The 25756-nt window shown below is 41.8% G+C and overlaps 1 protein-coding gene and 2 long non-coding RNA genes across 4 annotated transcripts in view; 1 reads left to right on the top strand and 2 right to left on the bottom strand.

Moving 5' to 3' along the window:
* TRAF5 (TNF receptor associated factor 5) overlaps positions 1-17084 on the top strand; it is a 47523-nt gene extending 30439 nt beyond the window's left edge. For both annotated transcript variants that reach the window (XM_072831160.1, XM_072831161.1), the window contains exons 4-11: positions 1086-1187; positions 4060-4224; positions 4854-4931; positions 5254-5328; positions 7778-7870; positions 12512-12652; positions 14060-14228; positions 15230-17084. In XM_072831160.1, the coding sequence (XP_072687261.1) occupies positions 1086-1187; positions 4060-4224; positions 4854-4931; positions 5254-5328; positions 7778-7870; positions 12512-12652; positions 14060-14228; positions 15230-15807 (1401 nt within the window). In that variant the 3' untranslated portion in view covers positions 15808-17084. The remainder of the gene's footprint in view (positions 1-1085; positions 1188-4059; positions 4225-4853; positions 4932-5253; positions 5329-7777; positions 7871-12511; positions 12653-14059; positions 14229-15229) is intronic.
* Positions 10986-12691, bottom strand: LOC140635889 (uncharacterized). The gene is made up of 2 exons (XR_012033224.1): positions 11938-12691; positions 10986-11182 (listed from the first exon to the last, which is right to left on the bottom strand). It is a non-coding gene; the product is annotated as an uncharacterized lncRNA (long non-coding RNA).
* A 3545-nt stretch (positions 17085-20629) lies between the features above and the next one.
* LOC140635888 (uncharacterized) lies at positions 20630-24774 on the bottom strand. Its single transcript, XR_012033223.1, has 2 exons — positions 24452-24774; positions 20630-21042 (listed from the first exon to the last, which is right to left on the bottom strand). It is a non-coding gene; the product is annotated as an uncharacterized lncRNA (long non-coding RNA).
* Between the last annotated feature and the right edge of the window lie 982 nt (positions 24775-25756).

Below are 25756 nucleotides of genomic sequence, written 5' to 3'. Positions count from 1 at the left end.
GAGCCTGAGATCAAGACCTGAGCCAAAATCAAAAGCCAGACACAGCTGACTGAGCCACTCGAGCACCCCTCCCTTAAAACTTCCTTTTAAGCTCAGTTTTCTTCCTTTACAATTCTATTACAGGATGTTCAAGCGTCACCTCCTCCAGGAAGCTCCCTGAGCACCTGGTCTGATGTACATGCTCCTTCTCTATGCTCTTGTGTTGTGTTTTGCAAACACCTCTCAGAGAACAGTGCTGTGTTTGTATGTGCCTCACCCACTAGATCAGGGGTTGGCGTACTACAACGTGAGGTTTGTTGGGACAAATCCAGCCCGCCACCTGTTTTTGTATGGCCTGTGAGCTAAGAATGGTTTTCTTACAAATCATTGGAAAAAAATACAAAGAAGGGTACATAGGAACTCTGTACTATTTTTGCAACTTCTTGTGAGTCTTTAAACCATTTCAAAACAAAAAAAAGACCCTTATTTTAAAAATCAAGAAGTAAATAATGTTTTGTGACAAGCGAAAATTATGTGAAATTTACCTTTCAGTGTCTGTAAATAACATTTTATTGGAACATAGCCATGTACATTGGTTTAAGTATGGTGTACAGCAGAGCTGAGTAAGTTGCAAAAGAAAAGGTTGCACAGTAGCCTGCAAAGCTGAAAATACTGTGTGACCCTTTATGGAGAAAGTTTGCCAACCCCTGGTGTGTGCTGAAATAGCAGGTCAGCACAGCTTCAGTGACACTACCTGATGACTAATACAAACTTTACACTATGACAGGAAGCTGAAAGCGTCACCTTCATCCACAGCCTCCCTTCTGACCTTTGAGCCTATGAGGTCAAGTGCACCACGAGATTCTCCTGCAGCCTACAGCACTGAGCACTGAATTTCCTGACTTGTGTGTTTAGTGGCCTGTCGGAAATATGTATCTGAGAAGGCCTTTTCTTTTATGGTGCTGAATCTGATGTTTCCATTCCAACCACTGTCGGAAGTTTCCACCTGACTTTTGAGATTATATTTGAAGACGAAATCGGTAATAGTTTATTCACATTGCTCCGAGGCTGTGGCGTGTAGGAGACCTATTTTGTTTCTCTTTTAGGTGTTTAAGGACAATTGCTGCAAAAGGGAAGTCCTCAATTTATACGTGTATTGCAAAAATGCTCCTGGATGTAATGCCAAGATTATTCTGGGACGATACCAGGTCGGTATTACTCATAACCAATATTTCCCTTTGCCATTTTTCCAGTGACGTGTATTGAACACCTTTGTGGGACAATTACAGGGCTAGGCGTGATGGGGGGTTCATTGGGTTGCCCTCAGAGAACTCCTGTCTAGCAATATATTTGGCTACAGTACAGCACACCAAGGGCTAAGGTGCGTGTGAATAGGTCCATTTTGTATGGAACGCATGAAGGCCATACTATATGTATTAGACCTAAATTGTGGGTTAGGGGTCAGTGATCCAAAAGAGAAGATGTGGGACATGCGGGGCAAAAGGACATGTCATTTGTGGGGAACTGTGAAGGATTTGGGGTCCCTAGGGTGGGAGCCAGGGCAGGCTGCAGAAAGACACGATTGCAAGGGTCCCTGCCCGAAAGTATTGGCGGGTGGTGGGTGGGTGTTTCCCAGCAGCTATGGGTCCTGGCCTCTTAGCTTTATGATCTGAGGCATATAATTGCAGACCAACACAGAGCTAGGATGTGGTTTAAAGGCGAAGCATTGGTACGAGCTGCAAACACACGATGTGTAGGGGGAGTGAAGGGGAGTTACTTTCACATGAAACTGCCCTACCTGGTTCTTCCATCCTGCTGGGGAAGCAGGAAGCTTGGTCGGTGCCAAACTGGAAATGGAGCAACGGGGCTTTGCCACAGCAGGCCCATATCAGGTTTGATCACACTGTGTAGGAATAAGAAGCAGGCATCTCTGGCTTCCAGAGAATGGCTTGGAGGCTGCTGAAATATTCCTCTTCCACCCACACATTTTGGAGCACATTTCAGGTGATTCAGCCTTTTCTCCACCTTGCCTCCAAACCTCCCAGACACCAAGCTTCTAAACATGTATATGGTTTCCTCATTAACCCCAGGATTTTTCTGGAGGTTCACTGAACTTTCTCGTGTTTCGATAGTCGGGCCCTAGAGCGGGGGCATCTTTTCCAGCTTTGTGGTCATGAAGGCTGAGCAAGAAATGAGGCTCCAATTGACCATCCAGCCGTCAGCTTTTGTGACCAGATCATTAGCTTCTAGAGAACAGTGGCTGGTTTCTTTTCACCTGTTTCTTCTGTGTTTCCCTCGCTCCTGTCCCCTACCTGCACCCTGGCTTGCAGGTGAGGTGTAGGTTCTCCAAGATATCGGAATTGTGATGAGTGGTGACTGTTTCAGTGACAGTGGAGGGGTAGCAGGAGCAGCAAATTTTGGAGAAAATGAGGATTTCAGTGGTCACTCTTTGTTTCTTATTATTAGAAGCAAAGGAGAGTAGCAATAATGTTTATTTATCTCCTACAGCAAAACTGGTTGTGTCTTCTCTCCTTCAGGACGGGATCAGCAAACTGTTTCTGCCAAAAGCCAGTTAGTAAAATGTTTAGGTTTTGCAGGCCATACAGTCTCTGTATCAGCCACTCAACCCAGCTCTTCCCTTTCAGAGGGAAAGCAGCTCATCCCTCCCCTCCCCCCAGCAGTGTGTAAACAAGTGGATGTGGCTGTTCTCCAGAAAAACCTTATTTACAAAAACAACAGACCAGCTGTGTTTTAGGGGATCTCGCAGGGGACAGACTCACTAGGGTTTTGATGACTTGTTAGCATCACAAAAACTTGCAGTGATCCAGAGGTTTTATTAAGATCTATCTCCTGCTGCTGCGTGAAATGAGTCAGTCGGAGAAGGACAAACATTATATGTTCTCATTCATTTGGGGAATATAAATAATAGTGAAAGGGAATAGAAGGGAAGGGAGAAGAAATGGGTAGGAAATATCAGAAAGGGAGACAGAACATAAAGACTCCTAACTCTGGGAAACGAACTAGGGGTGGTGGAAGGGGAGGAGGGCGGGGGGGGGGGGGTGACTAGGTGGCAGGCACTGAGGGGGCACTTGACGGGATGAGCACTGGGTGTTATTCTGTATGTTGGCAAATTGAACACCAATAAAAAATAAATTTATTATTAAAAATAAATAAATAAATAAAATCAGTAAAAAAAAAACAAAAAACAAAAAGATATATCTCCTGCTTTTAAGTATCTATACATGGGGGCGCCTGAGTGGCTCAGCCAGTTAAGTGTCCACCTTCGGCTCAGGTCGTGATCTTGGGGTCCTGGGGAACAAGCCCTACGTGGGGCTCCCTGCACAGTGGGGAGTCTGCTTCTCCCTCTTCTGCTGCTTCCCCTACTCATGTGTGTATGTGTGTGTGTACGTGCACGTCCTCTCTCTCTCATTCTGCACTCTTTCTCTCAAATCTTTTTTAAACAATAAAAATCTATACCTGAACAATACCAGAATGAGCACTGTCCATGTCATCATTGTCTCATATTCTGGTGAAGAACATGTTCTGACTACAGGTCTGACCATTCCCAGCTTCCCTGGTGCCTGGGATCCTGTATTTCTTTCTGTCTGCTTTCCTCGGCTACTTCTGGAACAGTTCCCATTCTGTCCCCTTTCTCTGTTTAACCCTTTCCCTTCCTTCCTGTACTTGGGACATGCCCTGCTCTTCCCTCAGCCCCCTCTGCCCTGGCTTTTGCTGCCTGTCATGCAGAGATCACGACTTGGCACCGGGGATGCAAAAAAGAAATCCCAAATGCCCTTGGAGAACTGGCAGATCCCTCAGCCAGCCTAAGGGCAATATTGAGGAACTAATGTGAGAATGGGAGCAGGGTCCTGGATGATCTGAAAGAGACGCAGCATGCTTCCTCCTTCAGCCGTCTTCCTGTCCTCCTAACTCTGGTCACGCAGGCTGGCCATCACGGTCTGTCTGTGCAGCCCGGTCCCCCCAGCTACCCCCAGGGCCCCCCCACCTTCCAGGCTTCCCGCTGGCTCCCCCTCCCGCCCTGGTCAGTGGGGCCCACTGGCCTGTTTTCTTCCGTTGCAGGACCACCTCCAGCACTGCCCCTTTCAAGCTGTGCAGTGTTCTAACGAGGACTGTCAGGAGCCAGTCCTGCGGAAAGATTTGAAAGAACATGTGAGCACATCTTGCCAGTTCCGGGAGGAAAGATGCCTTTATTGCAAAAAAGATGTGGTGGTAATCCATCTACAGGTAAAAAAAAAAAGAGAGAGAGAGATTGAGAGAATGAGAGGCGAATCATCTTAATGGGGCTAAATTCTACCCAAGTGGTCACGGGGATCAGGCCATGACTGATTTTATTTTGCCCAGAAATAGGTCTAAAGAATTATCTGAGAGTTCTGTCAAAAGCTAATCTTCTCGTTGGTAGGGCTCTACTCGTTTACCATTGGCGAAAGCATTGTTTGAGGGCCCACTGAGTGTGAGTGTGCAAGGAGCCATGCTAGGTGCTGGGTCACAAGGGGGTGACGATCCTGTGTCCTCGGGGTGCTATGATCTAACTGGAGTGGGAGGACGTAGGCAGAAAAAGAGACTACGGGGTACCTTTTGCGTGTACCGAAGGAGCCATACTGAGAACTCCCAGAGTCGGCCCTCTGTGAGTCCTGGGCCCTCTGACCTTCTTTTGGAATGATTGGAAAATTGAATTGAATCGATGTGAAGAAAGCAGCCATCTTTTGTCCTTGGAACTAGGCTGTCCCTTCCTGTAGAGGGCAAGCCACATAACATAGATGCCCAGAGACGTAGACGTGAACCCTCTGAGGCCATAGAAGGGAGCCTTTGGAGGCAGGGTTTGACTCTGTTTCATCATACTTTCTCTGTCTCAGAATCATGAGGAAAACTTGTGTCCTGAGTACCCGGTACCTTGTCCTAACAAGTGTTCGCAGATTATTCCAAGAACTGAGGTAACTGTAAATGATTCTCTTAGTAGATTTTATGTAAGATAAAGTTTCAGTAACCACAGTGGTGTGTGTTTGATAAACTCCCACAGGCTGAGGCCCAAGGTTTGAATAACACCCACGATAACCACAGTCTCTGCGTCCCCTCCCCTCTTCCCTGAGAATTCTCCGTTTTTACGTAGCTCTTCCTCCACCAGGCCTCAGCATGGCTTTTCCCTGTCTGCTCCCACCCTTTGTCTCCGAGCCACCCTGGGTTCCCTGCATGCTGCAGGTCTATCAGGCAACTGGAGAGAATTGGTGATGAATTTTTGTCTTTTTTGTTTCGTAGGTGGATGAACATCTCACAGTGTGTCCCGAGGCTGAACAAGACTGTCCTTTTAAGCACTATGGCTGTACTGTCAAGGTAGGGAATGCCTTTTGTTTCTACCTCCACGTTCGACTGTATAATTCACTCGGCAGGTTTATTTTACTACATTGAGTCCATTCTTCACGATGCAGAAGAACATTCACTTTGGGGAACTTTAAGACTGGCAATGTTATCAGTCAGGGCTCTCCAGAGACGCAGAATCAATAGGAGATCTATACCTACATGTAGATAGACAGAAATTTATTTTAAGAAATTAGCTTTCGTGATTCAGGGGGCTGGTGAATCGGATTCTTTGCAGGGCAGGCCAGCAGGCTGGAGCTCCTAGGTTATAATCCTGGGGAAAAGGGAAAAGTGCTTCTTCTTTAGGAAACCTTTGCTCTTGAGGCCTTTAGCTGGTTGAATGAGGCTCTATGGCATTATGTATGGAGTAACCTGCTTTCGTCAGTCAACTCATTGTAAATGTTAATCACATCTACAAAATACCTTCACAGCAACATCCAGATTTGTTTTGACTAAACAACTGGGTGCCGTAGCCCAGCCAAGCTGACACATACAATTAACCATCATGGTGGTTTTTCTAATTCAAATTCCACTGCCTCTATCAGATTTTGAGACTTTCCAGAGTTATTCTTCTGATGATTATAAATCTTGGTTTTATGATACCCTGGTCTATCACCAAGTATTTTGAAACAGAATTGATTTGAAATCATGTTTTAAAGTGTATTTTACCTTTAAAAATATTATTCAATAAATTGTATAAAATAAATTTAAAAGAAAAGGAAAGAAAGTTTGATTCCTACCTCATTTTAACAGATTCCAGATGGATCAAAGTTTTAGGCATTAAGATGTATCATGCACTGTGTTATTTCACACTTTATGTACATCTAAAATTACTTCAAGTAAGTTTTTTTTTTTAATCATAAAAATGCTAGAAGAAAGAGTGTTTTTTTTTTTATTCTTGAAAGAAAGGTCTTTCTTAGATAATTAACACAAAACCAGAGCTGTGATTTTGATGTTTAACCACAAATATTTGAAACTTTTATATGATTTCTAAAAATACCACAAATAAAGTCAAATGGCAAACCACAAACTGGAGGTAATTGTCTCCAACATATGACAAGATAAAAAGGGTATTTTCCTTAATATACAAAGAATGTAAATAGCTTATCCAACTCAAGAGAAAAATAGGCAAAGGAATATATGAGTAGTCCAGAAAAAATTCAGTTGGCTAATAGATGTAAAAAAAAGACACTGCATCTAACTCCTAAATAAGCGTAAATTATAACAAGAAATGTAACTTTCACCATCAATTTGACTAGATTAAAGCAATTTATAATATCCATTTTTTTTTTTTTTTTTTTGCAGGCAGTTTGGTTATATCTATGAAAAGTGAGGGGTGCTTGGCTGGCCCAGTCAGGGTTATGGAGCTCAAGCTCCATGTTTGGCATATCGCTTACTGAAAAAAATTAAATTAAATAAAAATGTCTTTATTTTTAAAAAATTCTTTCATAAGTATTCAATGATTATATACATATACAAGTACACTCAAAGATGTTTATTATTTTACACATATACAAATAAACTCAAAGGTGTTTATATAGCGAAAGAAAACAAAAAACTAAAAGCCTGTAAGCACATCACTAAAGTGCTGACTATATAATTGTATATATTTATATTTTGGAATATCATACATCTGATAAAAATAATAAGAATATTTTTCAAAATTGAATATGGTTATTATCTCAGTGATTAAAAATGTGTATATATATATATATCTTCATTGATTCTGGTGAGACTAGGGAATTAGGGGTGGTGATGGAGAAAAGGGGAAGCATATATTTCTCTTATTTTAAAAACATATTTGAAAAAATATTTTATATTGTGAGAAGCCTTTTTAAAAAGTCAGTGAAGAGTACATAGAATTTCAGTATCAAACCAGTGATCATCTTGGCTGCAAAATGGATAGTATTTACTTTTTCAATGCACAATATTTTAATTACTAGAAAAGGTAGTTACCCTTTATTCTTGCAAACATATTCTTTGATTTTGAGGGCAACAAATATGCATTGGCTGGAATTACCATCAGGTTGTATACCTTTGGCCTTCGATAGAAGGCAGCATGGAGATGTGTGCTCAGTAGGAGAGAGAACTAACCTAGGCTTGACATTGATCTGAAGCTAATCCACCGAGGAGAGAGATTTTATGTGGAAATAGCTGAGAGATGATAACTGCCCTTACCCCACAGTCCTAGATTCCCAGCACACAGAAAGAAATCTGTGTTGAGAATTTTGACAGTGGCCCGATTCTCTGTTACTGTAAGTTTAAAATTGTCTTGTGGACTGGGAGGGCTATTTTTCCTGCAACCCACCTTTAGACGAGTAAGCAGAGTTGTTACAGTTCTGCGTTAGCAGAACATCTTACCACCACCCTCATTTTTGGAGCCTTTCACAAAAAAACCTGACTTGCTTTCGTCTTCATATTGAAGGATAAACGGGGGAGCCTGCAGGAGCATGAGCATTCAGCGTTACGGGACCACATGCTTCTGGTTTTAGAGAAGAACTTACAATTAGAAGAACAGGTAAATATTCATGGTTTCCAATGTAAAGGGAGGCAGCACAATTGCTGGGATTGGTAATTGTTGGTAGTTTTATATTCTCCTCTGTTTCAGTACAAGTTGAGTGGAGGTAGATGTTTTTCTATTAAGCAGCCAGGCAGATTCATAGGATTATAGAACATTAGAACCAGAAGGTGTCTTTGAGATTTTTGGGTCCAACCCTCTCCTTCCACAGATGAAGTTGACTAAGCTCAAAGAAATTTTGATGTTTGTAACTTGTAAGTGGCAGGATTTAATCTCAAACACATGTCCCCTGATTCTCAGCCCAGTGCTCCCCACGAAATACCACACTGCCTCTCTGCAGCCTAGCCACACACCTTCTGGTTAATATTTGGCACCTGGCAGGTGACAAGTAGGTGTTCGATGTTTTTGAATTAGACTAATGTTACTCTGAAACAATAGTTGACTATCTCTTCTAGGCACTGTGGGTTTTACATATTTTGTAGTAAGTCTTAACTCCTGCCTGTGAGAAACTTTGCAGCCTGATAAATGCATACATATGTATTTATTTCACTGAGTTGTGATTATCAAGTGAATCAAATTGTGTGTACAAATGCCTGCCATAATCCCTGGAATATTCATAATGGACCTCAATAAATGCTGATTCTGTTGAGTAATTATTATGAAAGTTAATTATTTTGTTAGAACATCTCAGAGGATCAGACTTCTCAAGCGCATGTCAGGAAGAGAGGGAGCTGAATGCGATTATTGCCAATTATTTTATGACATCTGATTCCATATTAAAGGAGATGTGTGAGTTCCAAGGGCAGACCCTGAAGAAAATTGGGAAGACCAATTAAACTGTAACGTTGGTAGAGGGCACACTGCCTGGTAATGATTCCCGAGTTCTTTCTGTACCACTCACCTCACCCATCCATCCATTTGTTCATTCACAAACACCTGCTGTATGTTAGATATGAGGTTCGTTGCTAGGGGCTCTGAGTGGAGGAAGACGCAGCTTCTGCCCTTGAAGATCTCACGAAAATGCAAATAGAGAAGTTACTGTGCTATAGAACATGCTGTGGCTCAGTCTGGGGCGCAGAGGCAGTGGGTGTTGGGGAAGGTTCTCCAAGGGAGCACATTCGAGCTTTGCATTGAAGGAAGAGAAGATGTGTCAGCTTAAATGTTGTGGAAAGAGGACGTTGCAGAAAAGGAAAACTTGTGCCAAGACAGGGAGGTATGAGGAAGGCCGATGGTTCAAGGAACAGGGACTTGGGGATGGTGGGGCTCCTGAGTGTGACAGGGGAGTACTGGAGACTGCTATGCTCGATCCACATTGCAGTGGCCCTCCATGTAAGCTAAGGAGTTGCAGATGCTATACATTCAATTATTTTATTTTATTCATTCATATTCTCCCTTGTTTCAGAAAGGATTTAAGAGCCAAAGTTTGAATTACTGTTTGTCAGTAAAAGGGAGCTCATGGAGGTTTTGAAATAGGAAAACACAAGTTTCCCCCCACTAGGGGAAAGTAGAGCAACCCTATGAAACTTTTCAGAAGCTGAAGTGGTGTAAAGCAAAGGAGCAGTTACCATTTCATAAAAGTGAAACTCCTCTTTGATTTCTTTTGGTTAGTGGAAACAGGTCCCAGTGAAGGTCTTTCATAAATGCAAGGTGGCATAAGGTGAACTTTTGGACACTAGGGGTGGGCAAGGACCAGTATGTGGCCAACTAATTGTTTGGCTTTAAAAAGTAAGACAGCTGCAAGGCACCTGGGTGGCTCATTCAGTTAAGCATCTGACTGGCTCAGGTCAGGATCCCAGAGTCATGGGATCGAGCCCCACGTTGGGCTCCCTGCTCAGTGGGGAGTCTGCTTCTCCTTCTCCTTCTGTCCCTCCCCCATTTCTCAAATAAATAAATGCAATCTTTAAAAAAAAAGATAAGACAGCTGGTGGCAGCATGGAAGATGGATAGAGGGAGAGAAGAGCATGAGGACGGGGGAACCAGGCAGAAGGATGCTGTACTTAACTAGACAAGGTGGCAGGAGGGCCTCGCAATTGATGAGTGAGGGCTTCAGAGCCAGAATGCCTGGTTTCGAGACCTGGCTCTACACTCTCCGTATGGGTTTGGACAAGCTACTTAACCTCTCTCTTCCCAGTTTCCTCATTCATAAAATGAGGTTGTGGTGAGGGTTACGTGAGCTAATATACTTAAGCTGTTAGCTGGAGCCAACATACTAAGCAGCTGAGTATTAGGTGAAGTAGGCAAGGTACTGGGGGCTGGTGGTGCTGGAGGTGATGGTGAAGCTCAGCCAAGGCCGTGTCTGTGGGGATGGAGAGGGCATCGGAGACACTCAGAGGTCGGGATGCAAGCTACAAGTCTAGAAGGCAGAGAACATGGTAGTTATGACCTGAGCTGGGCACTGCCGGAACAGGAGCAGGGGAGGGGGGAGGGTGGGGAGAGGAGACACGGAGGTTTGCTTTCCATCAGGGAGATGGGTCTGCCCTGTAGGGAAAAGTCAGCTCTCTCAGGGTCTAAATGGAAGTTTCTGGGCCCAGAGATCACATGGTTGTTGCAGGCATTTGTATATTCATTTATATGACACGTATCAAATGCCCTTTGGGTGCCAGACACTGTGCTGGGCTTTGGGGATGCAGAAATAAGTGAGATGTGGCCTCAAAAAGTTAGTAGAGGAAAAAGACCCAAACAACCCCCAAAAAGCTTTAGGAATAATGAGGGTAAGTTAAACACTCAAGTGGGGTCAGGAGGGTCTTGGAACTTGAGAGACGACCTAGGTAGGTAGTACTGGTGAGGAAATATTTCTGAGAGAAAGTACCCTTGAGTGGACACTGGAAAAGCAGCGGTTTCTCAATAGAGGAGGAAGTATCTCAGAGAGCAGGTCCCAGGGGACAAGAGAAGTGTGGTCTTGCTGGGCAGGGCACACGTGGGATGTCAGTGGCCAGGAGGCTGAAAAGGTAGCCAGGGGAAGATCATGTAGGGCCCAGTGGGGTTTGTAAAAAGGAGTCCACTAAGGATGGTTAAGTAAGAGGGGAGGTGACAAGACCAGATTTGTGTCTTCATATTACTCTAGGTACAGCATGAAGGATGAATTAGGGGCAAACAAGACAAAGAAAGAGCATCATTCATTCATACAGTCATCCAACAAATATTTATCAAACACCTGCTGATGCCAGGCATCAGACCAGTTCCTGGGGTTACAGTGGCCTGTGGGACCCACATCCCAGGTCCCATAGAGCTTCGGTTCTGGTGGGAGTGCGAGGGATGGTGTAGGACCAGTAGGGAAGCTGTTGTCACAGTCCAGGTGAGACGTAATGAAGGCTAAAACAAAGTGTTGAAATGAAATGAAAAGTGGATATGAGTTGTTTTGTTGTATATTAGAATTTAAAGTTGGTAAGTATGGATCATAAGAGAAGAGCCATCTAGGCTCACATTAGGGTTTCTGGTTATTTCCTTCAAATACGTTACAGATTCTAAGAGCATAACATGTTTTGCCTGCCACTTGCTAAGCTAACTGTACACTGGGCAGGTTACTTAAACTCTCTGCCTCCTTATCTGTAAAATGGGCTGATAGTCATACCCAACTCAAAGGGTTCTTTGAGGATTAAAAGAGCTAATTAATAGAAGGGTATGACACATTCAGCAAATTTCAGCTATTTGCCGTTAGTCTAAATGGATAGAACTCTAAACACCCAGCTTTCCTGAATAGTTAGCACCATCCTTAGATGTATCTAGAGAACCACAAGGAGATGGACAAATTGCACCAATTATAGTTAGATTCAGGACACACAGAATCTATTGTAGGATTATTTGAAATATGTGGATTTCCTGTATGCTTTAATGAATAAATGCGAAGTCTCCTAATATATGCTAACACTGGTGTGTAATGTTGAATCCATTCAGGCCTTGGGTCTGAAATCTCTACTTCCTTGAATCTTCCCACCACCATTGGTGGCAACTTCGCCCTGTTCAGCCAAGTAGGACAGGCAGGGTCTAACAAATTTAAAGTCTGGCCCCTATCGACAGAAAGTGATTGGAAGACAACATTCAATTTCTTCTGTGGGGGTCATTCTTACCTCTCTCTGCTTTACCAGATATTACAGTGGCTGCCACAGAGCTAAATTGTTGTGATTCCCAGATGTGGCCCCTCCTTGTCTTATTTCTTATGTATTCATCTCTAAGAAAATGACATATATATATATAGCTTACCAAAAGGACCATTGCAAATAAGACCCCTTATAGTTTTATAGGTTAAGAAAAAAAAAAGCAGATAGCAGATAGCATCTGTTGTGGTGCGCTGATCAGTACTCTGTGGTTACTAAGTGCGTACTGAATGAATGAAGAGAACCAGTTCAGTGAATTTAGTCAAGTGATGTCCACTATCATTAGATGAACCATCATAAGGCAGGTTAAGTATAGAAAAGGCTGATGAGAAATCTGTGGCTCTGGTTTTTGTTTTGTTTTGTTTTCAGAAACCCCTGCAAATATTATATAGGAACCCACTGGTAAATATTATATAGGAACCCACTGGTAAATGTATATGTATGTATATATTTTTCTGGAAACACCATATTTTCCTAGACCTATATTTAAATTATTTTAACGTGTATACATGCATTTAAATGATCTCATTCACATTCCTGTTACTAGATTTCTGATTTATATAAGAGCCTAGAGCAGAAAGAAAGTAAAATCCAGCAGCTAGCAGAAACTGTAAAGAAATTCGAAAAGGAGTTCAAGCAGTTTGCACAGCTGTTTGGCAAAAATGGAAGCTTCCTCTCAAACATCCAGGTGAGAAATGGCGTCTCTACTCATAGCCAAGATTTAGCCTTCAACTGGCAGCCAGGGTTTTTCTTACAACTTGTTAAGTGGAGATAATTTCAAATGTAAACAAACGCTAAAAGAACAAGATAGTGCTTTAAAATACCTATTCTCCACCCAGATTCACTCATTGTCAGTATTTTGTCCCGTCTCTCTCTCTCTGTCTCTGTTGCTGTATGTGCGTGGGTGTTCTTTCTGAACCATTTGAGAGTAAGCTGTATATATTAGGGCCCTTTACCCCTACACATTTTGGTATGTGTTTCATAAGAATGAAGATCTTCTTTTACCAAACCCCAACATTTAACGTTCAGTACATTTTAACATTGATCTAATACTTTTACATGATTTATGGCAATTAGGGTTGTAATTAATGTTGGATCAATATTAGTCCCTTGATGTCGGATTCATTGAGAGTTTCCATAGTTCTGCATTTTGCAGTCAACAAAGTGAAACTATTAATTCCCTGAAGCAGATGCTTTAAACAACACTAAAATATAGCAAAAGTTACTTTGCAAATCATGAATGTTAAACAACCATAAACACATTTCTAATGAATGTCTTTATTGTGTTTATAAAATTTATTGTGAAAAAAATAAAATAAAAAATAAAATAAAATAAATAAAATTTATTGTGAAAAAGATTTTAAGACATGTGGCATGAGTAGTATTTTTGAAATGTAGACTCTCCCAGAAAAATGGAGGCCATATAATTTCCGTACTTTGTTAGCACGCTGCGTGTGTGTGTCTGTGTGTGTGTAGAAAAAAAAAGAAATCCATCATATGTTACTATCTCAATTCTGATCTTTTCCTAACACAGAAACTCGTCAGAGGTACTGAGTGGCAAGGATGGAAGAGAAATATAGGTCTGGTTTTATTTTATCTCTTCCATCTAAGGAGAGCAATCAAAATTTAGGCCTTGCCTCAGGGCACTTCTGTACCACCTGTAGTGCTCAGGCCGGAACGGGTGGGTCCACTTCCAGCTTATTCTGTGCTTTCTAGCAGAGCAGGAGTGGATCAGGAGAGTAGCCTCTGAGAAGGAAGTTATAAGGCAAGAGGAGAGACAACAGGAGAATAGAGATATAAAGATAGGTATGAGGATAGAGAACCAAATGGAGAGAAGTTGAGGGAGGAGTAAAAGTCAAATGAAGAGAAATTCAAAGATTTGGAACAGGAGCTGGGATTGGGAGGAGGAGAAGGATATTTGGTGGCTCATCTCTCTCTCATCCTCACTGAATTTTCTCTTCCGGATCGTGCATTTTTCACTTCATTAATTGACTAATTAAATGTGCAATGTTTGAGTTGAAAAAATTTACTCTCAGTGAATTACTAAGATAGTAACAATTGTTTTTTGAAACTATGATCCATGTCGTACTGAAAGGTTCTTGCCAATCACATTGACAAGTCGGCTTGGCTAGAAGCTCAAGTGCGCCAGTTATTACAAATGGCTAACCAGCAACAAAATAAATTTGATCTGAGGCCTCTGGTGGAAGCGATTGATACAGTGAAACAGAAAATTACTCTGCTAGAAACCAATGATCAAAGACTAGGTATGTCTCATATTTTGCTTTTCTTTTGGTGACTCTGCTGTCTGCATGTTTATGGAACAAGCAAAACACCTGGCCAAAAAGAGTAGCAGCCGTCCAGGATAAACAGTGGTTGAATCTGGTATTTGTGAATCAGAACAGCATGAGATTTGGGCCACTTGGGGGAAAAGTGATGGAGGGCAATGAGCGGGGCCTGGAACAGGCAAGGTGTGGAAATGGGCCAAGAGATTCCAGAAACAGGGAGTGGTGGTTTTTAAGGAGAGTGGAAAATAATGAGAAAGCTAAGAGAGAGATGTGGTGGAAACACCGTTTTAAGTACAGAAAAAATAGAAAAGGGTTTGGCTGTTTAAAGCATTCCAGATATTAAATAATGGGGCTCACCATGCTAATGCACACTAGTTAAATGCTTTGTGTCTTCACTACACTTCGGGGAGCTTCAGTTCAAGAGTTCATTTGGGTTTTCTTGTTACTACTCTTTTTTTTTTTTTTTTTTTTTAAGATTTTATTTGTTTATCTTAGAGCACATGTGGGCAGGAGAGCATGAGCAGGGGGAGAAGCAGACTCCCCGCTGAACAGGATGCAGGGCTTCATCCCAGGATGAGCCACCCAGGGGCCACATTTTGGTGCTACTCTTGCCAAGACTTGAGATTCATTGAGTTAATAATACAAATGGTCGGGCGCCTGGGTGGCTCAGTCAGTTAAGCGTCTGCCTTCAACACAGGTCATGCTTCCAAGGTCCTGGGATCTAACCTCGAATCCGGCTTCCTGCTCAGTGGAGAGCCTGCTTCTCCCCTTGCCACTCCCCCTGCTTGTGCTCACTCATGCTGTCTCAAATAAATAAATAAAATCTTTAAAAAAAACAATATAAATGGTCCATTGGTGGACAATGAATTCAGCTCATCTTTAGGATGTCAGAATTTTATTGGTTTTCTTCATAACAAAATTCCACTCTGGGCAAATTCAAAAGACAACTTTAAGGCCTATGGAATCTTTTCTCTTTGCAGTTGTTTTGGAAGGGGAGACTAATAAACACGATGCCCACATTAATATTCATAAAGCACAACTGAATAAAAATGAAGAGCGCTTTAAGCTCCTGGAAGGTGCTTGCTATAACGGAAAGCTCATCTGGAAGGTGACAGACTATAAGATGAAGAAGAGGGAGGCCCTGGACGGGCACACAGTGTCCATCTTCAGCCAGCCCTTCTACACCAGCCGCTGCGGCTACCGGCTCTGTGCCAGAGCGTACCTGAACGGGGATGGGTCCGGGAAAGGGACACACCTGTCGCTCTACTTTGTAGTGATGCGAGGGGAGTTTGACTCACTGTTGCAGTGGCCGTTCAGGCAGAGGGTGACCCTGATGCTTTTGGACCAGAGTGGCAAAAAGAACCACATTATGGAGACCTTCAAGGCTGACCCCAGCAGCAGTAGCTTTAAAAGACCCGATGGAGAGATGAATATTGCATCTGGCTGCCCCCGCTTCGTGGCTCATTCCACTTTGGAGAATGCCAAGAACACCTACATTAAAGATGACACCGTGTTCCTAAAAGTGGCTGTGGATTTAACTGACCTGGAGGACCTCTAGTCCCTGTTTCTGGCTTGTTGGGCCCAGAACCGTGGACGAAGACACCTGTGATTATCCTATGGCCTGATGACTTTGAACTCAGTATACATTGGTATTTGGCTGTTTGCCCCCCTGGTGTTTGAAGTCAGTTTCAAGCTTCTCAAGTGCTATCTTCTTTTTATATTTTACTCGGTCCCAGTTTGAAACTTAAGACACTTAGACTAGCCTCTCATTATTTATATTTTTATATCTCTTAAAAGATGTTGAGTTTCTGGAAAGCAAGGTCTGGGGCCTATCTTTTTTTACTGGTGCTTGGCATAGTGTCTCAGGGTAGGCACTGTGCGAAATGTTCTTGAGGACACAGAGGAAGAACTGAAAATGTTTCAGCATTATATTACTTGGCCTGCTGATTCTAGACCTAACCATAAGCCTGCAAAAGCCATCTTTCACGGTAGGCTGTCCCAATTAAATAGTTGGATCTTGTACTTTCAAAGACAGTGTGTCCAGTTTGGACCAGACTTTATTTGGTCAGATACTAAATTTGTGGAAATTACTGTACCTCTAAATATTTTCATTAAACATCACCAGTAGTCAGCAAGTACAGTTTTGCAAGGCTGCATTAGAACTGGTGAATGTAGGGAGATTTTCCTTCTCCCCGTTGAAGTAAACAGAAAGTACTGCATAGTGTGTGTGTTTGTGTGTGTGTGTGTGTGTGTAGAGAGAGAGAGTATATATATGTGTGTGTGTATATATATAGAGAGCTATAGCCATCCAACTAAAGTTCATATTTTATTAGGCTCAACCATGTGAAAAGACTATTTTCATACATCAGAAAAGGTCAACTATTAACAGTTTCATAAAGTTCAATTTGGTAAGTTTAAAGGTATTTTGGTAATAATAGTAAGTTAATGTGAGGATGGGCAGGATTTAGCATATGATGGAGAAAATGTCATAAATGGGTAAGAGAAATTTAAAACCTAGGGAAAACACCATTATTATTCCTATGGTATCAGAAGTATTCCCCTCCCAAACTGATTGCTGAAAGCAGGATCTCCCATTCTTTTTTGAGAGAACTTTTGAATTCACAAACTGCTATGAAAATGGGCATTTATATAAGCTTGTGACTTTTCTTATTGAAGTTGTACTTTGTGAAGAACAGAAGTGACTGTATTCTTATGCATCTATCTATGTGGATCTCTAAACGAGGATGTATATCTAAAGTCAAAAGGAGTCCTAATGGCTGTTGATAAATCTGAGCTTATAAAAAAATATAGCCAGTTTTCCTGAGCCCTCCTTCACTGTTGTGCACCTGAGTGTTCACTCACACTTGAGCTGGTTCCGAGTGTAAGGGCAAAGTGCCATGGGCTGAGGACCACTTAAAGCAGCTCATTCAGGTGATGACCATGTACCTTACAACTTTTGAACACTTTAATCTGATGGAAGAAACATGATTTTTATACCAGTGGCTTCTGGCATAATCAGAACTTTCTGAATCTCTTCTGTGAAAATTTTCAAGGGCCAAAGGCTCATATTGCAGAAATCACCCCAAAGGCTTAAATTCAAAGAAGCTCCCAGTGGAAACACACTAAAGAACCATACCGTAGCTGCTGGTGAATCCAACTAATGGTCAATAGGTTCCCCTCACACAGCCAGAGTTGGTGGTTCCTCATGTTTGTTTTCATTGTTTTTAATCCAGCTCAACCCGTTGGGAGTAGATCATATTGTTGTAACTAGTTTGAAGCAGTTGGTATGGTAAATATTCTTAAATGAATTTATCAAAATACTGGTTTTCTGTTCTAACCAACTTCTCTACATAAAAAGCTTAACTCACGGCATGGTTTGCTTACTAGCTCAGCATCCATCAATTGATACAGTGATCTCGGAACAAGGTATTCCAGAGTAAAAAGCACTCCCTTCTCAAAAATAAGAGCTGTGATTTTTGCTTTAAATAAGTACATCCATGAAACTGTTCTTCCTCTTTCATGATCTGAGCAGTTATTTTTATTCTATATCAGAAATATTTAAAGATTTTATTTTTTAAGTAATCTCTACATCCAACATGGGGCTTGAACTCACAACCCCAAGATCAAGAGTCATGTGCTTTACTGACTGAGCCAGCCAGGTAGCCCTATATCAGAAATATTTAGGTTTTTATCTCTATTTTGGTCTGATTTCAATTCCTAATGAAAAGAAGAACACACAGTAGGCATAGAAGGGAAGTTAAGCACCTTGAGAAAGGTACATACAGGATTAAGATAGGATGGGGAGGTGGGGTACATATCAATGCATATTAACAGATCTAAACTCTGACCCCTGCTGCCCAAGTTTGATTCTTCAGAGAAACAAGAGATAGTCCCAGCCAGTTTCAAGTCACAGCACCAGTCTGGAATGCAAGTAAATAGAGCAGAGAACAAACCCTTCATGTGGTCCTTTACACAATCAGTCCACACTTTTCCCTTAGAAAGTGGTTGGAGAAATGGGTCTTCACTGTACATAAGAATTCTGGCCCAGAGACAAAGCTTTGATGGACACACAGCAGGGGACCCAAGTGGTGAAATCACCTGAGAACAGCACATTTTAGGGAAGGAGGAAAAAGGGGCTGGCAAAGCATGTAGAGAAGGAATGGTCAGAGGTAGGAGAAGGGCCATGGGAAGGCATGGGCAGGGCCCAATGTCACCCTGACAACAGTCCCTCCCAGTGCACCTCACAGCCAACTCTTAAACTCACCATCTCCTCCATGCTGCTCCCTCCTCAGGGGCATCTCTGCATCCCTGCCCCTGGCCTTTGCTTGTAGCTGCAGCTTCAGATATCCAAGTATCTGCTGTGCTTCTCATCTGTGAAGTCCCAAAAGTACTTTTTTTTTTTAGACTTTATTTTCTAGAGAAGGATCAGGGGGAGGGGCAGAGGGAGAGGGAGATGCAGACTCCCCACTGAGCAGGGAGCCCAACGCAGGACTTGATCCTAGGAGCCCCGGGATCATGACCTGAGCTGAAGTCAGATGCTTAACCAACTGAGCCACCCAGGCGCCCCCAAAGGTACTTTATTTTTTTATTTATTTATTTATTTATTTTTTTGGTACTTTAAAGTCTACTTCAGAACTGGAGATCTTCTGGCTTTCCCCACCACTGCCAACCTAGGACTCCTCCCATTTATTCTACACTAGCTAATGACATCATCATCCAAGCCAGAAGTTTGGACACTGTTCTAGATTCTTCCCTCACCTTCCCATCCAATCACCTACCCAGTACTGCCAATTTGACCTCCAAGTAATTCCTTTATCCCTACCACCAATCCCTACTGCCCACTATGGCCCTGTTTGAAGGCCTACATTTTTTGCTGCACAACTGTTTTTTCTTTCGCCTGTTTCGCGTCTAACCTCACACTGCCACGTGGTAATCTCTCTAAACTGAAAATCTGATAACGACTGCTCCACCCGCCCACTGTGGCCGCATTGCCTCTAGGACAAAGCCCAGCCTCCTTGGCACGGCACACGATGCCTGCCTTGCCTGCCTCTACCCCTCCGCCCACCTCCCTACAGTCCTCCAACTTCACATTTAGTCTTAGCTCCACAAGCCATTGGGCATTTCTCGGTGCTTGTGCTGCACTTCTCTCTCCTTACTTCTTTGCGTGGTGAATTCCGAGATTCTGCTTTGGCCTCATCTTCTCCAGGATGCCTTCCCAAACTCCTTACTCGATGTACGCCCCCCCACTCCCCTGCCAACCCGTCACTAGCCCAAGGGCTCCTACTCTGTGCTGTATACTTCCTTGCCTATACTTCAATTGCTGGACTTTTTTTTTTTTTTCTCCCAGAAAACAAATGTTAATTGGCTATGTGTTCGTCAGATTTTGCATTAGGCAGAAATAGAACAGATACTGCCTGTCTTCGTAAAATTTAGAATCTAGAGGTCAGCCACACGCGGTGAGCCAAAATGCTCAACGTGTAAATGTCCTCGGCCTCCTCGGGCTCTCAACTTCTTCCCCTGTGCCCTGAGAGACATGGAGCCCTCAGCCCCGTTTTGAATGTTTGTGACGCAAGGCAAAATAACAGGCAGAAAACATTTGAAGGGAGAGCGCAAGAGGCAAAACTTAGGAAGAAATGGTAAACTGAGGCACAGGAGGATTTGGGAGGAATACAAGGGAGAAAAGGGAACACAAACCTCTGAGAACTGTTGGGAACTGTGGACCCCTTTGATAATTCTTTCAAGAGACCCACGTTAAAAACTGAAATACATTTAAAAATTACTTTTGGCTGCTTGAGCTACATTCATTGGACTGAAACTCCACATGGAGACTAGACTCTGGGGCCAGGATTTATAAGGCATTTGAACCAAGAAACGACTATAGAGGTTTTTTGTTTTGTTCTTAGATTTATTTATTCATGCAAGACAGAGAGAGAGAGGCAGAGACACGGGCAGAGGGAGAAGCAGGCCCCATGCATGGAGCCTGATGTGGGACTCGATCCTCGGACTCTAGGATCACGCCCTGAGCTGAAGGCGGCGCTAAACCGCTGACCCGCCAGGGCATCCTGACTATAGAGGTTGTGACAAATGCCTTGAAGAAAATGACGGAGCACAGTGAAAGAATATGGGGCTGGGCCGGGGAGAACAGGTGTATACTTAGGGCTGTCAGGGCAGGCCTCTTGCTGAGGTGACAGGGTATTTAGTGTTCGCGTGACAGGTTTTCTGAATGGCCAGCACCTCTGACACCCCTCTAATACCCGAGGATTTCCGTGAGAAGTTGCCCCCTGGAAAGTTGCCCCCCCTTGGCAGCACAGGCATAGCTGACCTAGGCCCCACCAATCACGCACAGTCACACACAACTGCAACTTGAAAAATGAGATTGGTCAGATTCCACTTTTTTATTGCAAGAAACATGGGCAAGACGAAGAACGAAAAGTGCCAAACTCTGCCTACCCAGTGGTGAGGCTGGCGAGCGGACCAGAGGGAGAGCTCCTGGTTCCCCAGGCCTTAGTTTCACAGCCTGTGTTTGTGGAAGTTGCGGCGTTGGTGTCAAGTGGTGGCAGCAGCGGTGGATTTTCACTAGAGCTTCTGGCATGCTTGGGTATCGTACCTCCACCCGGCTTCTGATCTTCCTGGAGACTCTCGGGGCTACGTAATCTTAATAAAGTCCCTTTCTCAGCCAGAGTAGATTCTGTTGTCTTTAACTAAGAACCTGACTGAATCAAGCTGAGACCTGAGAGATGAGTCAGCCATGATGAGTCAGAGCAGGTGGGATGGAAATTCTGGGCAGAGGTCACTGAGGAACAAGAGAGTTGGTTTAAGGAGCCAAGAGGAGGCCTGTGAGGTAGGAGTCACCAGAAGAAGGGAGAGTGGTGAAATCAGATGTGAAATTAGTGGTGAAACTGATGAACTTAGAAGGGGAGGCAGGGCCCAGAGCACAGTGTTAAAAGTCACAATCAGGAGGCTGTGGTTTATGTAAAGTGTAACGAAAGTGGAAGTAATTTTGGCAGGGAATACATGATCTGATTAATGTGTTCTAAAACTGCTCTGTGTGGAACATAGATAAAAAGGGGGTAAGAGAGGACATGGGAATAGTATTAAGGTTATGTCAGACTGCAATTCTGTTTCCATATGTGGGTCCTTAACTAAATCATGAACTCCTTGAAGCCAAAAACCATACTAATTCAAGTGCATAGAAAGTGCTCATTATATTAAACTGAATAGTATATACACAATAATGCATTATTATCTTTATAACAAATTTGCTAGGCAGATATTATGCCTATTTCATAGATGAAAAAACTAGTGATTAGAGAGCTCTATGTGCTGCGTGCTAGGCAGTGTCCCAAAAATTTTACATACTAATTACACATTAACACACTAATCCTCACAATAATCTTATCAGGTATATGCTATTTTAAAAAAGATTTTATTTATTTATTCATGAGAAGCACAGAGAGAGGCAGAGACACAGGCAGAGGGAGAAGCAGGCAGGGAGCCCCACATGGGACTCAATCCGGGTCTCCAGGATCATGCCCTGGGCCGAAGGTGGCACTAAACCGCTGGGCCACAGGGGCTACCCAGGTATATGCTATTTTATCCCCATTTTACAGATGAGGCAACTGAGGCATGGAGAAGTTATATAGTAAGATCCAGGTTTAACAGCTAATAAGTGGAAAAGCCAGGATTTGAATCCTGACAGTCTGGCTTCAGAGTCTCTACTATTAACCACTATATAAGACTGCCTCATAAAGATGCTCATAGGGATGGCTGGGTGGCTAAGTGGTTGAGCATCTGCCTTCAGCTCAGGTCCTGAATCTGGGGTCCTGGGATCAAGTCCTGCATTGGGCTCCCTGCAGGGAGCCTGCTTCTCTCTCTGCCTGTGTCTCTGCCTGTCTCTGTGTCTCTCATGAATAAATAAAATCTTAAAAAAATAAAATAAATAAAAATGCTGATAAATTCCATATGTTTATATAAAAACAGAAGTTTAAACGAGCCAAAATATAAGAGTAGCCACTAAAAAAAAAAAAAAAAAGAGTAGCCACTAGATAATAATTGAACATAAAACTTCCAAACTACCATAGGACAACAAAATATGGAAAAAGAAACTTTATCAAACCAAAGACAGAAAACAGGAAGCACAATATATAGAAAAAAAAAACAGAATTAAATCCAAGCACATAAGCATGAAAGGGTTAAATTTTACTATTAAAAAAGGAAATATCTCCAACGTGGGGGCACATAAATATGCCTTTTAAATATTATGTAAAACAAAACAGAGCTAACAACTCCATTACCAGTTACATATTCAGAGATACTCTTGCATATGTGTACTGGGAGACATACAAGAAAGTTTACTACCAGAATTGTTTACAATAGCAAAAAACAACAACAACAACAACAAAAAACCTGGATAAAAACAAACAGGGGATGATGGCAGGGATGTGAAACAACAGAAACTCCTACACTCTTGGTGGGAGGGTAAACGGGTGCAAGCACTGGAAAACAATTTGGCATCAACAATAAGGTTGAATTGTACAAATATTTCCACCTTGTAGTTCTATTTTTTTAGACATATTCTGGAAAATTCTTGCCATGTGCCCAGTAAGATGTGTTAAAGAATGTCCATTAACTGTGTTGTAATGGCAAACATCAGGAATCACTAAACTGCCAGCAAGAGGAGAATGGCTAAGTTGTTTTAGTGTCGTCCAATGGAGTACCACCCAGCTGTTAAGATGAAAAAGCTAACTACAGGAGTCAACACAGATAATTTTCACAAATATAATTTTGGATGACAAAAGTAAGTTACACAATGGTAGCATTAATATGAGGTTTAAAAACCTACAAAACAATACCACGTATTATTTATATAACTACATATATATACAGCATGCATAGAAGCTTTCAATGGGAATGCAGCATACCCTGAGGAGGGGTTAATTTTAGGGAAGAAGAGAGGGAGAAGGACTGCAGAAGAGTTCACAGGAGGCTCTAACTGAATAGATAATAGAAAATTTTGTTTTGTTTTGTTGTGTTTGGTAATAGTAAATTTTGAAGCAAATATGAGAAAGTCAGGTGGTTAGTATATAGGTGTCATATTATTCTCCGTAGTTTTATACATGTTTATAATATTTCATATTAAATGTTTTAAAGAAAATAAGCTTTCAACTCAAGATTCTACAAAAAGAACAAAATAAGCCCAAGAAGGAAGAAATTAATGAAGGCATACATTAATGAAAGAGAAAAAAACTTTGATAAAGGTTATCAATAAAAGGCAATCAAAATCAATCAAAAACCAAAAATCAAAATCAAAAATCAAAGGGTGGTTCAATAAATCTGACCAAGAAAAAGGACTCCAACAGAATACACATGAATTAATAAGAACAATGTGAGATTAAAAAGAAAAAGTTAATACCAGAGTGTAGAGAGCAAGGTGAAGTCACTTGTGTCAAGCATGATGCAAGCAGTTAAGGGGGCACCACAGCTACCGGATATGACAGAGACCAACACCGGCTGACGACACCCCAGAACTGATAACAAGAAGCCGAGGGGTCTGCAGAGGCTCCAGACCAATTCCCTTTTAAAAGGGAGGATTTGGGGCAGCCCGGGTGGCTCAGCGGTTTAGCGCCACCTTCAGCCCAGGGCCTGATCCTGAGTCCCGGGATCGAGTCCCACGTCGGGCTCCCTGCATGGAGCCTGCCTCTCCCTCTGCCTGTGTCTCTGCCTCTCTCTCTCTCTCCCTGTTTCTCATTAATAAATAAACAAAATCTTTAAAAAAAAAAAAAAAAAAAGGGAGGATTTGGGGCAGCCTGGGTGGCTCAGCGGTTTAGCGCCACCTTCAGCCCAGGGCGTGATCCTGGAGACCCGGGATCGAGTCCCACATCGGGCTCCCTGCATGGAGCCCGCTTCTCCCTCTGCCTGTGTCTCTCATAAATAAATAAAATCTTTAAGAAAATAAAAAATAAATAAAAGGGAGGGTTTTTGCAGCAAACGGTCAGACTCTCCAGACACTGACCCCTCTTTGTCTGACCACTTAAGAAAGCTGCTGCCGAAGGCTCTGGAACATTCATCTCGGAACGGAACTGAGACCCTTCAAGTGCCAAGAGGTGACCTGGACCCGACCAAGGTCTCAACTCAACTGCGCGCCCACAGCCTTCAGACTTAAAGAGTCTGGTGAACTGCCTACCCCCGCCCCCCCGTGTTACCTTTGCTGTGTGACTTGTCTTGTGTTCTACTCCGTGTGCCACAGAAGAAGCCAAGTTAATCGTCAGTGAAACGTCACTGAATCTGGAATTCTGCACCTGCTTTATGATTATGCTGACCTAGATTTATGACTGAATAAAGCTGACATCGTGGAGAGACACAACCCCTGCGTGTGCCTTCACAGCACACTCAGGAACACAGAGACAGTTTAATACCAAAACATTTGAAAGTGTAAATAAAAGTGATACTTTTCTAGGAAAAAAAAAAATATATATAAATTTAATGTATTATTTATATATTTATAAATAATATAAATATAAATTATATATAATATATATATTATTATATATAATTATATATAAATATATATAAATTTATAGAACTCTAGAATAAATTTATATATAAATTTAATATATATTTTATATAAAATTTTTATTTTATATAAATTTAATGTATTATTTATACACTTATAAATAATATAAATATAAATTATATATAAATATATATAAATTTAATATATTGTTTTATATGAATTTAGTGTATTATTTATATATTCATAAATAATATAAATATAAATTATATATAAAATTTATATGCTATAATTATAGAATAAATTTATATCATATATAAATTTAATATATATTTTATATAAATTCAATGTATTATTTATATATTTATAAATAATATAAATATGAATTATATATATAAATTTATGTTATAATTATAGAATAAATTTATTATATAAATTTAATATATTATATATTTTATATAAATTTAATGTATTATTTATATATTTATAAATAATATGAATAGATGTTATAAATTATATATATTTATATAATTACAAAATAAATTTACATTATATATAAATTTAATATTATATATTATATATTTAATATATTATAATTTTATATTTATATATAAATGTATATATATTTATACATATATATATATTTTTTAAGTAACCGCCTTGAACCTTCAGAAAACACCACAAAGGGAAAGGTAAGATGCAAATCCAAGGGACTCCTGGAAAGAAAGCTGCGCGGCCTGAAGCTAGCTGGATTCTTGGGGAAATCCACCAAGGTTACTCACAGCTGAATTCTTACTTCCAGAATCCGAGAGAAACACGCAGAGCTTCGGCGGGGCGACCTCACGGACCCACACCCCCAAAGCCCACGTATCCGAGGGAACAATCAACGTCCACGAGGAAGAACAAACCAACCAAAAGAGCAATACACGCTGCCGGGGGCGGGGGGGCGGGGGGGCGGGGGGACCTCCAAAGGAACGTGCCAACCAAGCACGCAGGA

Source organism: Canis lupus, chromosome 6, assembly GCF_048164855.1.
Source record: "Canis lupus baileyi chromosome 6, mCanLup2.hap1, whole genome shotgun sequence".
In the NCBI taxonomy this organism is placed as follows: Eukaryota; Metazoa; Chordata; class Mammalia; order Carnivora; family Canidae; genus Canis; species Canis lupus.
Note: the sequence above shows the minus strand (reverse complement) of the source record. Positions and strands in the feature narration are given on the sequence as shown.